This window comes from Lichenostomus cassidix, chromosome 14 (assembly GCF_008360975.1).
Source record: "Lichenostomus cassidix isolate B80296 chromosome 14, HeHo_3.0, whole genome shotgun sequence".
NCBI classification, from domain to species: Eukaryota; Metazoa; Chordata; class Aves; order Passeriformes; family Meliphagidae; genus Lichenostomus; species Lichenostomus cassidix.
The window spans coordinates 14281325-14295902 of NC_139495.1; the positions used below are offsets into that span (position 1 = coordinate 14281325).

Here is a 14578-nt window from a genome sequence, read left to right on the forward strand (position 1 = left end):
GCACGTATGCTGTGGGCTCCTTGTGTCAGACCTCTGATAAGAGACCCTGGGAATTAGGGTGAAAGCCCAAATTCTGCAATTATTAGTGGAAAGAATTACATATAATGAGTAACACTGCTTTTGAGCTCCCAGCTCTGCCTTCCTGTAGTGTGTGTTCATCTTTTCTGGAGGATGTGTTTGGTGTCCTACAACTGTTTTTTAAAACACTTCATAATTCTGCTTTTCCTGCTAAAAATAATAGTGTGTTTCTTCCATGAATTTCACTGCCTTGAGTGACCCAGGGCTGTCCCAGGGGTTCTCCAGGTGTTTGTGAGCAGGTTTGAAATGACCCACAAGCTTTCTGAGAGTGAGATTTCTAATTTCCCTGTTCATTATCATGTTGTGGTAGGGCTGGGGCAGGGAGGAGCTCTGAAAGACACCCTGGTAATCCTTCAATGAGTAAATTACTACCTCAGTACAAAGATGCATTACTATTGTTAATATTAACAATACGTATGTGCATCATTAAGTTAGGCTTGACTATAAATTATACAGAAGGAAGACAATTCAGCAGCTGGAGTGTAGCTGTTTGTATTTTTAGGTGTATGACTGTGCTGTTAATTAACTGCACAACACGGGGAGCAGAAGGCTCCGAGGTGGAAGAGGATGGGACATTGTAATTAGCAAAGACAGGGTGAGGATGAGTTATTTTATACAGGTGCTGGGGATGAAATTTCTTGTTGCTTGTCTGTTTTTTTAGCCCTGTGCACTGCCTTGTTGGTGGCATTATAGCAATTCCAGCTGGGAACGCTTCCAATAGCTGAGATTCACGTTGTGTGCTCCCCTGCAGTCCCTCCTCTCCTGGAGGGGTTACCCACCAGCTGGTAGATGGAGCTGATAGTGATTTGAACAGCTAAATGTGATAAGATCCAAATGCTGATAGCCAGGAGGAGGCTGAGCTGTGCTGGGCTGTGTGTCTGCCACTGGGGATGGCAGGAGAGAGCGGTGGGTGGGATTGGGATGGAGAGGCAGCCTCCAAAAAGTGAGGAAGCTGCAGAGGGATCTGCATTTGCTGTCAGTGCACAGTGTAGGGGCTCTGTGGGCTGGGAGGTGTTAAATACAGCGGGAGCAGGGACTGCACAGGGACTGAAGGCAGCGATGAGCAGGGGTGGGCGTTGAATTCAAACCAGGCTGGGTGCAGGGGGTGGGAACAACACCCCACCAGAACTCCCGTCTTTATTTAAAAAGTAGAGCTGCAGAAGGGGGGTTTGATCTGCTCTGAGGGCTCCTGGGCTCAGCAGAGCTGGGGCTTTTCCTGCCTGCCACTGGAGGAGGTGTTGGGAGTTTGTGTGGTGTGAAATCCATCCTTCCACATCAGGAAGGTGCTCCAGTGCTGCTTGAAGGATGAAGTCACCTCTGTAACATTGCAGCTGCAATTAACATCTTACTAAAAAAAGCTCTGGAGAGGGAATGCCTTAAATTTGTCTTGGAGTGATATCCATTTGCAAACACATTAGGGAATAACCGAACAGACCTAACCCCTCCTCTTAGTTGTCATCAACCCGAGTTGCCGTATTTAGAGCATCATTTGGGTGATGGATGCTCTAATGGCAAACATTACAAGGTTAACAGCTTGTGTTTTTATGGCGAAGCAGTAGAGAAAAGCTTTCCCCTCAACAAAACAAGCCCTTCAGAGAGCATAAAATAAAAAAATAAAAAAAGAGGAAGTGAACTCTAAATGAAAGCACTTGTGGAGAAAATGGCTTTAGAAAGCATTTCCATGTCTTGCAGAATGAGCAGGTGCTTTTTTAAGGGCTACGATTGTGTTTGGTGATATGCAAACTAAAATTAGCATTGTATCTGCTCCTCAAGTGCATGTGCAGCGTCTAAACTGCAACCCAAGGATCGTTGCTCCGTTGTTTGCTGGAGCTGGATGAGTAACTCTCTCTGCCCCTGTGCTTTAGTCAGTCTGCATTCTGAGCTTGTTAAGGTGCCAGCGGCAGGGTGCAAAGATTTGCCTTCTCCAGAGCCTCACTGGGGTGCAGCTGCAATATTGAACAGCCTCAAATGCAGGAGGTTGGCAGCTTTTTTTCCCCTTAATCAGCAGAAATCAGTTAATGACTCATACAGCTTAAAATGTAACAAGAGGATAGCCCTGAAATCAACTGCTGGGGTAGATCCTTCTTGCGGTGCTTTGGTGGATGGAGAGAGTCATCGGATGTGCAGGTTGTTGGTAGCAAATCTTGTGTTTTCCGTCAGGAAAGGCAGCTGTTGGAGCTCGTTTTCCTGGTTGGAGGAGGAGGGCAGGAGGGTTGGAGTCCAGAGATAACTGGAATGAGTAAGCAGTTCCACCCTTCATCTGACAGCGATAGTGAAACACCTTTAGCAAACCTGATGAGGGGTGGGAAAGACACAGAGTGACAGTGGCTCTTCCCCACCCTGATCCACATCGAGTCCTGCTCAGATCTGATGGGACAATTCCAGGAAGAGCAGAGCTGAAGCAGAGCTGCTGCTTGCCTGGTCTGTGGGGTGTGGACCCAACACAGCACTTCAAGACGCCTGTTTTGGGGACACTCAGCTGTGACACACCTCCCAGAGGTGCTGTTTTGACCCAATTTCCAGGTCAAAGCAGGGCTGTCCTGCTGGAACACTGCAATCTGCAGCTGTGGCTGTGTTAGCATTTAGCCCTGCTTGCTTTCCCCTTAAGAGAGCTGTGACCAGAACATCACCTTTGGGCAGAGGATCTGCTGAATTTGGCAGCCAGGACCCTCCCTGTGGGTCAGAACTCAGCCCCAGTGTTGGGGCAGTGGAGCAGGCGAGGATGGTGACGTGTCACATCTTATCTCCTCTGCTTTTGGTGAGCTGCAGAGTTCTCATGGTGAAAAGCTCATGCTACCTGCTCTGCAAGCAGGAGTTGGAGAAGTGAATGTATTTTCCTCACTTGGTTGGCAGGAGAGAGAAATGGTATTTCCTGATGTTTGATCCAGCCCTGGGAGGCACTAGGGGTGAGAGGGGTCACGTTTGACTTCTGAAAGAGTGGGAAGTATTTCTGTTTCAATAGTTGCATATTTAGTAATGCCTCATGGAGGTGAGGCAAACTGCCAGCCCTGACATAGAAAACTGTAGTAAATTCTGCTATTGATGGTCCACACTTTGTGACTTTCCTTGAAAACCTCTGAGAATGAAATCTGTGCATGACCCAGAATTTCAGACCAGAACCTGAACTCAGCACTGCTGGTTCTGCCTGTCCTCCTCAACACAGAGTAAACACAGAGCCCTAAAAGAAAGCAAACTACTTATTAACATGGGAATAACACTAGGAAATATTCCAGATACAGCCCCAGGTGCTCCAAACAGCTGGACTTTTATTGGGGTCTCACTAATCAGCTTCCCAGGTGTTTGGATACAGGTGTAGTAATCTTCCCCTACAGCTCTGCACAGCACGTGGCTCCCTTATCTCAATAGCCTCCTTATCAGAGCCTTGCTGGAGAGCTGGGGGTGCCCCAGAATCCAGGGAGCTGGAGGAATACCCAAAGGCATCAGCAAATGCAGGTCCTTGCTAAGTCCAGCCTGGAGCTGGGCTTTGGTTACCTCAGACAATTCTTCCTTCTCCACCTTCCTTTGGTCCAACCTCCACAACAGCTGGGAAGAGTCAAACAAGAGGTCCCGCTGTGTCTTTGTGCCCAAAGTGGCATTGGATGCTCTCCAGCCTGGGCTTTTTGCATGAAATCCTTGTGTTTTGTGCCTCTAGTTCCCTTTTTTCCCTGCTTTTGACATGTTGAACACCATGATCATGGTGTTCTGCTTTGGAAGATTAACTGTGTTCCTAAGGAATAGGATCTTCCAAATCTCAGTGCTGAAGTCACTGCAAGACATGGATGATGCTGAAGATTTATAAGAACTGCATAATTTATTCCCAAAAGCAGGATGTAAATCTTGAATCTTGGAAGAAATGTACTTATGTCAACTACTCTTGCTGAAGAGGGATTGAGTTAACTATTCAAAGATGACTGAGCACTTCCATCCTGTGAAGAACCGAGACTTTTCCATGGATTGAGGTGATCTTGGTCTTGGATGGTGGAAGGTGGAGTGGGAAAGCAGTGCTGCTCTTGGAGGAATTCGCATACAGTTGAGGTTGGAAACTCATCTTTGGGGGTTTGGCATCAGAAACTGCTGGTGAGACTCACTCTGTGTTGAGCAGCACAGAATTGAAGTGCAGGGATTCAGGAAAATGCTGGATTTGTATGTGTGCATCTGCTTGGAAGGAACTTAGGAATACTTCTGTCCCACAAATGGCAGTGTGGCCATATCCTAAGTAATTAAGTACTCCACTTAGTCAAATATTTCTTTTTGAAGTGAGGCTCTTATCCACAGTAGTGCTGTTATCTGGGAATGGTGACTGGCAGGGGGCTGATCCGTGGCTGAAGGGAAGTTTGCAGCCCAAGCATAAATGGATTAAGGCTGGAAACTTGAGCTGGAAACATGGCTGTGTTTGGATTGTTGGTGATTTCAAGCCAATTCCCCACTAACAACATCTTTTTCTAAAATAGTCCTTGATTTCTAGAGCAGGGCTTTAAAAAGCAAGAAAAAAAGGAAAAGGCAGGGAAAGAAGGGGAAACCTAGGATGGAATTCAGCATTCCTTTGGCAATGGCAATGTGTGGTGTCCTGCAGAGCATCCACCTCCAGCTGCTGGAGAGCAGAGCTCTTGCTGGGGAGTTGGTGTTCCTGGGGATGATCCAGGGAGGAGAGGCTCCTGCTGCTCAGCCCCTGGGAAAACTGCTGTGCATGGAAATGGGAATTAGCAGAAACCCACAGAGTTTCTGCACGTTGTTCTCCTCATCTCTGCAGAAGATTGCCAGGCATGGCTTTTGTTTCTGGTTTGGGGCTTTTTTGAGGCAGCAATTTCAGTTTTCTTAAATGTTTGCTTTGTTCCTGTGCAGAGGAAAGCCAGGCCTTGAATCTGGGTGCATTTATTATTGATAGCATGGGTTGAAAACATGGGAGGCACAACTGTGGCATGGGCTGTGCTGTGGCAGGACTGTTTCTAAGGCTGTTACCTTGCCAGAATGAAATCATCCCAACTCCAGAGCACTCCAAAACTACAGCTGGATGCTAATCCTGGTAATTTTCTATAGGACTTAAAGCTGTAACTAATGATTTCCAAGATTAAAAGCTAAATTTGAGGATGGGGGGCTGTTCTTCTTGAATCAGATTGCTGAATACTTGCATATTGCTTTTTAGTGCTGGAAATTCCTTAATTTTTCAAGCTTCCTGAGCAACAGGATGGCACCAAGGCAAAGACAGGAAGACGTGTCAGGGGCCACAGGATGGAATGACCGAGGTTGGAAAAGACCTCCAGGATCATCAAGTCCAACTTGTGACCCATTCCCACCTTGTCACCAGCCCAGAGCCCTGAGTGCCACATCCACGTCTTCCTTGGACACCTCCAGGGATGGGGACTCCACCACCCACCTGGGCAGCCCCTGCCAATATCCAATCACCCTTTCTGGGAAGAAATTCCTCCTGATGTCCAAAAGAAATCCTCTCAAAGTTCATGCTTCCCTTGATAGGATATTTATGGTCTCTAAATATCTGAAAGCATCTTTACTCAAACTTGCTGTCTTTGTGAGAATTATTTGAGTTAAAATTCCTAAATGCCACCAAAATAAGGGAAGTTTTTTATATTGTTGTCCTTATTAATGGACCTGAGCAAATGTCTATAAAGTTTTCACTTACAGTGGACAAATCTTGCTGGTACTTGACACCAGTGAGGAGTTTGAATTCCCAAATATTTGCTGTGTTCTGGTCCTCCTTGTGTTGGATTTGGGTGCCTCTGTGACCTTCTAATGCCAGCCTCCTGTGGCAGAGTGGGAATTGGTGTGAACTCCTTCCTTCCCTGTCGTTCCCAGGCATCGGAAGAGGCCTCACTGCGGGCTCTGGAGAGTCTGATGACAGAGTTTTTCCACAATTGCACAACAAACGAGAGGAAACGTGAGATAGGTGAGTTCCTCCCCCAGCCAGGGGTGTTTCTGGTGCTCTTGCTGCCTGCAGCCCTCAGCAGGGGTGACTGGTTGTGTTCAATACCAGTGCCTGGCACTGAACTGGCATCTTCTCCTCTCCTGCTTGGGTGGGAACTGGAAGGAAAGGTTTCCACAGCTGGGGTTCCAGGGAATCTGTGACAGATCCTATGGATGCTATACCAGTGACATTTCCTCTGTACATTGGTGGATTGTGTGTCCTGGAAAACCTCTGCCTGGAGATGGAGCACAGACTTCAGCATTAGGAATGCAAGGCAAGGCTGTCCCAGTTACTGTGGGATGACAGGCAGGAATAACAGCAAGGCTCTCTCTTGGGTGGTGTTATTAAATATGTCCTGAAATGCAGAAAAGATCCTGCAGGGGCTCTGAGGGAGCTGCTCGTGGTGCTGGCTGTGAAGAGAGTTTCCTTTTATTCCCAAATAGCCGCAGGGATGCTCCAGGGGCTGCAGCCCCTCTGCTCTGGAGCCAGCCTGGCAGAGCTGGGGGTGTTCACCTGGAGAAGAGAAGCTCCAGGGAGACTTTAGAGCTCCTTCCAGTGCCCAAAGGGGCTCCAGGAGAGTTGGAGAGGGACTTGGGACAAGGGATGGAGGGACAGGACAAGAGGAATGGCTTCCTAATGCTGGAGGGCAGGGATAGATGGGATATTGGGAAGGAATTGTTCCCTGGGAGGGTGGGCAGGCCCTGGATCCCTGCAAGTGTCCAAGGTCAGGTTGGACAGGGCTTGGAGCAACCTGGGACAGTGAAAGGTGTCCCTGCCCATGGATGAGAGTGGAACTGGATGAGCTTTAAGGTTCTTCCCAGCCCAAACCATTCTGGGATTATTCTGTTTCTGCCATCTCTACCTTCAGTGCCAATTGCATGATCGGCATGAAAGACTTGTCCCAGAAATCCTGTAGAATAAACAACACAAGGTTTTTGTTCTGTTGTGGTTTTCCCAATGGTGATCTCCTGCTGTGGAAAAGGTATTCCTCATTTTCCTGCTTAAATTGCAGGAAAGAAACCAATTGATTAAGCCTTAAATTTGCTTAGCCTGTAAAGCAGCCCTGGTGGCTTTTCTCTTTGTCACATTGTCACTTGGTGGGAGATGACCAAATCCTTCAGGGAGGTTTCTGATCCCCTGACCTACTACAAAGTCAGCAGCTCTTGGGAGTTGCATTAAAAGCAGGTGGGTTTAAACCACTGTGGTCTGAAGTGTTCCTACTGTCTCACCATGACCTGAAATCCCAACGTTTGGCTTTTACAGATAAAATAACAATGCTCATAATACAATTTTTTTGTGCTTTGTTTTAATGTTCAGCTCTTAGTCTGCTGTAGAATTTATGTCAAAACTGATTCTACAATGACACATCTATTTTGTTTTCATTAAAGCCTGTTGTTACATTGCTTTAAACACTGTAGAATGTGATTTTTATTATATTTTTTGCCCTCCTCCAGGTTGTTTGAGTCATTCCCTGAACACAGGGTCTCTCCCATGCTCAGTTACTGTGCTATTGTTATGAGTTTGTTTACAGCTAAAGAATTGTTGTGGAATATTTTAGATCAAAGTCAAATTTAAGATAAAGTACGTTTTAAAGTAATTTTTTTTTTTTTTTTTTTTTTTTTGCAGAGGAGCTTTTAAATAACTTTGCCCAGCAGATAGGAGCCTGGAGATTCTGCCTGTACTTCCTGTCCAGCACTAGGAATGATTATGTGATGATGTACAGCCTGACAGTGTTTGAGGTGAGAGCTGAGCTCCTGCCTGCTCAGTGCATTCTCTGCCTGGTGCAGCCTGATCTGGCAATCGATTTTTTGGGGGGGGAATATTTGTCTGGAATGGCAGCCCTGGTAAGTACAGTGATAAAGATGCTTTTATTGCTCTCTGCTAGAGAGGCTGCTTAATGGCAGGCTAAGAGTGGGAGAATATGAATCTTTGTACACAAATTGAAGAATTCATTTCCTGGCATCTCTAAGTACAAATTACCTCCAGTTTCAGAGGCTGTTTGAGTTTCTGCACGATGCTTTTAAGGGTGTTATTGCTTTTATGCTGTTTTTATGATCAGAAATATGGGGGTGATTACCTGCTCCTGGCTCCTGCAGACTTTGAATGCTGAGAGGGAGGGCAGAGTTGCTTTTATTTTTCTGACATTTTGTAGTTGTGGTTGATGCTCTTGAGCTACGTCCTGCGGACTTGTGCTGGCTGGAGAGGTGAGGTCTCTCTTAGACAGCCACATCCCACTCTTCAGCTACTTATAAAAGAGCGCAATTTGGGTTAAAAGCCTTAATACTGATCTCTGCCTCTACTGGAATAAGCAGAAGTATTCTGTGAACAGCTCTGTTGTGTCAGCTGATTTCTCAGTGACCAGTACAGAGTCTTTCCCTGAGGATATCCTGGGATTTGGCTGATGTCACACCTCACCCTGGGCCATTTGTGACCTCTGTTCTAGGCTGGGTGGGCACTGTGGGCTGTGCCCCTAAACCAGAGGGGTTTATATCCTTTGCACTGGGCCACTTTTAGATAAAATAAATGTTTTGATAAAAGCTCTGCTCTTAAAGTTGTGTTGTTTTGACAAATTATGCACATTGTGGTTGATTTCTTTCCTTAAATATTCACTTTATTTATTAGGGATTGCAGAGGGAGTCTGAACTCCATATGTAAATTGAATCTGATTTGCCTTCTCAAAAAGGGGTGATCATGGTAAATGAGATAGGAATTATTCTTGCTCAGTGGGTGTCCCACTGATTTTCCTGATTAGCAAAGGAAGTGCAGGGTCAGGAGCTGTATTCAGTGATCCTTGGGATCAACCTGTGTGGATCCTTCCAGCTCAGGATATTTTAGGGAGTTTGGTTACTGAGCTTCTGCTTCCCTGGAGGGAGAGAAGGAAGCACTGAAAAGCTTGCTGTGCCCAGAATAAAGAAATCACTGTGCAAGTGCAGAGGGAGGGACAGGAGTCCCCAGCCTGGCTGGGAGGTGAGGATCTCTCCATGGAGGAGCTTGAATTCCCAAAATGAGCTGGTGCAGTGCTGCTGGTGCTCAGAGCCATGGTCTGTCCCAGTCTGCAGCTTCCCCAGCTGTCTGTGGGTACTGCATCAGTCAAAGGGGTGTGAACACAAGGATTGTTCCCAAAACTGCCCAAGGACATGGATTTCCCAAACTGTTCAGGAAGTTAGTGGTGGATTTGGAATAAAATTCCTTCTGGCCTCCTTCCAGCTGAACTCTTTTCATCTCCTGCTTTTTGGAAAAGAAAACATCTTCCAAAAGCTTTTATAGGGAGAGAGCTGCTGCTAGCAGGTGAGAGAAGGACAAAACACAGTGGGCCTTAAAGGATGGATGTTGAAACTAAAACATCTTCAAGGTTTCTTGGGATTCTGGACTTGCATCAAGGAACCTTCAGCTGGTTGGGCCATTGTTTTTAAGCGATACTTCTGGATTTTCTCTGCTAGAAAGCACCAAAACCAACTTCTTTGAGGAAATTTTCATACAAATATCCCTGTGTACCTCTGCACTGTGAGTTGGTGCCTCAGCACAGTCCATCCTAGTGTGGGTTGCATCTGCTTTGACCATAAGTCATCTTCCAGTTTTGGGTCTTTGAGATCCCTTCCAACCCAAACCAGGCTATGATTCTGGGATCTCCAGCATTCTGTTTCTCCAGGCTGTATCCTGTAGATGGGCACAGACATTGTGACAACCTTCTCTCTGGGTTATCCCAAGAGATTCAGCTCCTAATGCTCCAGAGGCCCTAAATGGGATCATAGCAGGGCAGGGAAGCAATTTGCAGCTCTGCCTTCCCATGGATATTGTCTGGCTGTAAGTGGACTAAAAGCTTTCTGTGCAAGTGGTACCTTGTCACTGCCAGGCAGTGCCTGCTCCAGTGACCTTCCAGCTCAGCTTCTGGACACCTGGGTGGCATCAGAGGCAAGGAAAACCAAACCTGCTTCCCTGATTTTCTTTTCCTGCTTCATGCAAAACTGTGCCTCCCCCTTTGGAGGGGAATATCTCAGTGTCTAGGGTTAAAAGGTAGAGGAAATAGTTCTGTGCCTGCAACTACTTCTGCTTGACCCAAAACCAGTTAAACCAGTGACTTCAGCTCTGTTGTGGCACTGCCAGTCCTGGGCCATGGGATGCAGGAGCTCTGCCAGATGCTATGTCCTTGCTTTGTTGTTTGTCTTGGAGAAGAGAACGCTCTTGGGAGACCTTAGAGCTTCTTCCAGTGCCTACAGGGGCTCCAGGAGAGCTGGAGAGATACTTGGGACAAGGGTCTGGAGTGATGTGGCATGGGGAATGGCTTCCCACTGCCAGAGGGCAGGGATAGATGGGATGTTGGGAAGGAATTGTTCTCTGTGAGGGTGGGGAGGCCCTGGCACAGGGTGCCCAGAGAAGCTGTGGCTGCCCCTGGATCCCTGCAAGTGTCCAAGACCAGGTTAGACAGGGCTTGGAGCAGCCTGGAACAGTGGAAGGTGTCCCTGCCCATGGATGAGGGTGGAACTGGATGGTTTTTAAGGTCCCTTCCAACCCAAAACAGTCTGAGATTCCCTGCTTCTCTACATCCCCATTCTTTCAGCGTTTCACCTCAGCAAAGCATGTCCAAGATGAGCTCATTTGGGATGTCCATTTCTTTCCCAGAACCTGATCAATAAGATGTGGCTGGGGGTCCCATCCCAGGACAAGATGGAGATCAGGAGCTGCCTGCCCAAGCTGCTGCTGGCTCACCACAAAACTCTGCCTTACTTCATCAGGAACAAGCTCTGCAAAGTCATCGTGGACATTGGCCGCCAGGACTGGCCCATGTTCTACCATGACTTCTTCACCAACATCCTGCAGGTAAGCAGTCTGTGCAGCAATGAAACCAATTTTCCCCTTAGAAGCATCATTTTGTTTCCTTCAGTAGTGATTTCCTGTGATGAGGATTAAGTAATTACATGTTGCTTTGTAAATTCCTTTCAAATTTGGTGGTAACCTTCAACTTTCTATGTTACATTTCTCTCTTGTGTTACAAGTGTTTTGAGGGAGGAACAATACTGTGCCACAAGTATGTACTTTGAATTTTAAATATCATGGGCTAGTTCTTGAAAATACAGGGGGGTGGGTTGTTCTTCAAGGTTAAAAAAAAATGTCACTAAAACTATGGATGTGTCACTGATTCTCAAAAGGGCAGTTTCTCAACAAGGTTGTTGGAGATTTTTCACCTAATACCCAAAGATACCCCAAAATCTCTGGTACTTCATCACTGCTGTCACTAATGGCATCTTGTTGGGGTTTTCAAGAGGCCTCCTGCAGGAAGGCTCAGCTGTGAATTGAAGGATCCTGACTCAATCCATGTTGAGCTGGAACGTTGCTTGCAATTCAGCATCCTTGCAGGGAATCCTGAGCCAGGCTGCTGCAAACCTTTTTTTGTTTGAGTATTTTGTCTCCAGTTCTCTTAAAATTGTTCCTAATTGGCTTAAAGAGGCTGAGTGTAAACTGAAGTGCTGCACAGGCTTTTTCTGCTGACATAATTACATGATTTGAATGCAGCAAAGCCCACAGCCAAGCCACAAGGCAGTTATTTAAATCTAAGTCCTTGAGTGGCAGGAGTTTATTTGTTAAGGCAAATGGATCTAGTATTAATTGCAAAATTAAAAAAAAAATACTATCTTGGCTACATAGCTCCTTAGTAGCTGCTGTAATCACTTTTCAGACTGTTCTGGAGTGGGACACGCTGCAGTTTTGGCCTCAGTTGTCAATTTGACAATAAATATTTGGAGTTTTGGCTGTCATTTCACCTGGATCTGAACTGAAAGGCAGCCTGAGTTCTCCTGGCCTTTCTGGCACTCCAGGGTTATCCTAAAGGATTGCAGAGCTCACTTGAGGAATCTCTTTTCTGTTAAGCCTCTCCTTGTGAACTCAGCAGCGGAGGGAAATGTTCCCATAAATTAATTTATGTGGCAGACACATTCTTAAAATGTTCAGAGAAAGTGGTAGAAAAACAGTAATACTGAATTCCAGAGCCTCAACAGAAGGGAGAGTGGCACAGGAGCAGAATGATGTGCTGTTAGAATTGCAGATGAGCCCTGTCTCAGGACTTTTTTCTGAAATCATTTGCAGCATGTTCTTGTTCTTTAGCATTAAATTGTATGCCAGTACTCTGAGTAGTCTCTAAACCTTTTCCTGAACCACTGGAGGGGTGGAGAAGAAAGGTAAATTGGGCTATTGTATTGTCATTATGCAAACCCAGTAATTGTACATAAAGTGCTGCTCCCTTAGAGGTTTAAAATTTGTTTAGCCTCGCTCAGGTACCAGTGCCTGGTATTGCTAAATCTCCCTGGGTTTGTCAAAAAATATTCTCAGAGATGATTTTCAGTTCCATTACAATTTACCAACAAGTTGTGTGTTTCACTGAATTCTTTACCATCTGCTCCAGTGCCTGGGACTTCCAAAAGCCAGGATGTATGTCCAGATGAAGAGCTTTTAGATGGGCTGTTTTCTCCCCAAATATTTCACCAAACTGTATTTTAGCAGTGTTGACTCAGCCTGGCTCTCCTTTGGTGGGTCAGGGGGATCAGGAGCAAAGCCAGCCTGTATTACAGAATTATGGCTTCAAGGATTACTTGTTGAACTGGGATTGACTTTGGACTTTTTTCTCCCAGAGGGAGTGGTGCATAAATCACTTGGGATGTGTCTGGGCAGCAGTGAAGAGCAGTGTTGTCCCTCAGCTGGAAACAAAGCTTTGTCCCACTTGAACAAGTCTTTAATATCCCAGTGGCTGATGAAGGCAAAAGCCAGCTTTTTTTTCTAGTCTTTGTGGAGGAAGTTAACTTTTTAGGGGAAATGCAATTTCCAGTTTGAGAAGCAATACAGGTGCAAGGGGAGGTCAGATCCCTCAGCTGTGTTCTGGTGGCATCTGCTCCTGACTCCAGCCTTTGGTCCATGTGGGAAGGGTGGGATATTTGTGGGGAAGCTGCTGGGTTGTGAGGTGTGAGCTACTGGTGCTGAAGTGATCCTGGGCAGGGCTGAGGGCAGAGGATACAGAAAGCAGCAGGGACAGGCTGTTCCTGTGAACGTGCTGGGCCAGACAGTGTGTGCAATGACATTATGAAAGCTCTCTTGAAACCCTGAGGATTCCCGTGGGGCTTGAACTGTTGCAATATCAGAGATTCACATCTGGGGAAATGGAATATATATCAGTGGGATCTGGTGTGCCCTGAGTGGTGAAGCTGTTGTAAACTGTGAGCAGTGCTGCTAATCCCTGTCTGTCAGTGCTTGTTGTCACCACAGTGCCCTCCTGTCCTCCTCAGCTGATCCAGTCTCCTGTGACCACTCCCCTGGGGCTGATCATGCTGAAAACCACCTCGGAGGAGCTGGCGTGTCCTCGCGAGGACCTGAGCGTGGCCCGCAAGGAGGAGCTGCGCAAGCTGCTGCTGGACCAGGTGCAGACAGTGCTGGGGCTGCTCACAGGTGAGAGTGCCACAGTGTCACCCCTGGGCCCCTGAAGCCAGCCTGCCCCCCTCAGCAGCCAGAGGTGCCGCTGGGCTGCCCCTCCTGGTGCTCAGGGTGGGGTTGATGTGGTGGCTGCTGCTGCACTTGGAACACTCAGCTCTGCCCTGGAGTGTTTGAGTGAACTTCATATGATCCAACCTGTGGAGCAGAGCAGCTGCTGAGCTCCAGGTGTGCCCCTGCAGGAAGAGGGGTGGAGATTGTCTTCTCCTAGGGAGCCCAAAAGCTGTTACTGAGCATTTGTCCCTTCTCAAAGCACTCGAGATGTGTTCTGCTAAAGTTCTGCTGAAGTTGTCCTGCAATCTGTGCTGTGTTTGTTAGATCAGTGTGTCTTTGAGGAAGCATTTCTGAAAGGTCTCTCTTTGGCCAGGTATCTTGGAGAGCATCTGGGACAAGCACAGTGCTACTGCTGCCACTCCACCACCATCCCCGACCTCAGGAGAAAGTGGTAAGGAAAAGCTCCAGCATGGGATTTCCATGTGCTCAAACCTGCAGTATCAGGCACAGATTCCTTCCTTTACTGTCTAACCCCTCATAATAATCCTTTCCTAGAGCTCTCCATAGGCCAATGAATTCCTGATTGGAAAGAAAAACCCTACACAAAGAAACAATTTCCACCATGGGGATGCCTCACTGCAAATGTCACCTCATTAGAAAATGCCCACAGAGCTGCTTGTTGTCCTCAGATGGCAGTTTCCTCAATGCAAAATGCTCTAATGACAGTGTGTTAAAACCATGGAATTGTTAAGGTTGGAAAAGCCCTCTAAGGTCATCAAGTCTAGCTGTTATTCCAGCACTGCCAAGTCCACCACTGAAACATATCCCCAGCTGCCACATCCTCATGGCATTTAAATCCCCCCAGGAATGGTGACCCAGCACTGCCCTGGGCAGCTGTGCTAGTGCCTGACCAGCCTTTCCATTAAGAAATTTTTCCAATATCCAACCTAAACCTACCCTGGCACAACTTGAGGCCATTTCTCTCATCCTGTTTCCTGGGAGCACAGCCTGACCCCACCTGGCTGCCCCCTCCTGTCAGGGAGCTGTGCAGAGCCACAAGGTCTCCCTGAGCCTCCTTTTCTCCAGCCTGAGCTCCTTTTCCAGCTCCCTCAG

General features: G+C 47.0%; 1 protein-coding gene across 2 annotated transcripts in view; it reads left to right on the top strand.

The window, feature by feature from the left end:
• The window catches only part of XPO6 (exportin 6), a 55959-nt gene that overhangs the window by 9985 nt on the left and 31396 nt on the right, over positions 1-14578 (top strand). For both annotated transcript variants that reach the window (XM_085075094.1, XM_085075095.1), the window contains exons 2-6: positions 5890-5980; positions 7625-7737; positions 10619-10816; positions 13270-13429; positions 13839-13916. In XM_085075094.1, the coding sequence (XP_084931220.1) occupies positions 5890-5980; positions 7625-7737; positions 10619-10816; positions 13270-13429; positions 13839-13916 (640 nt within the window). The remainder of the gene's footprint in view (positions 1-5889; positions 5981-7624; positions 7738-10618; positions 10817-13269; positions 13430-13838; positions 13917-14578) is intronic.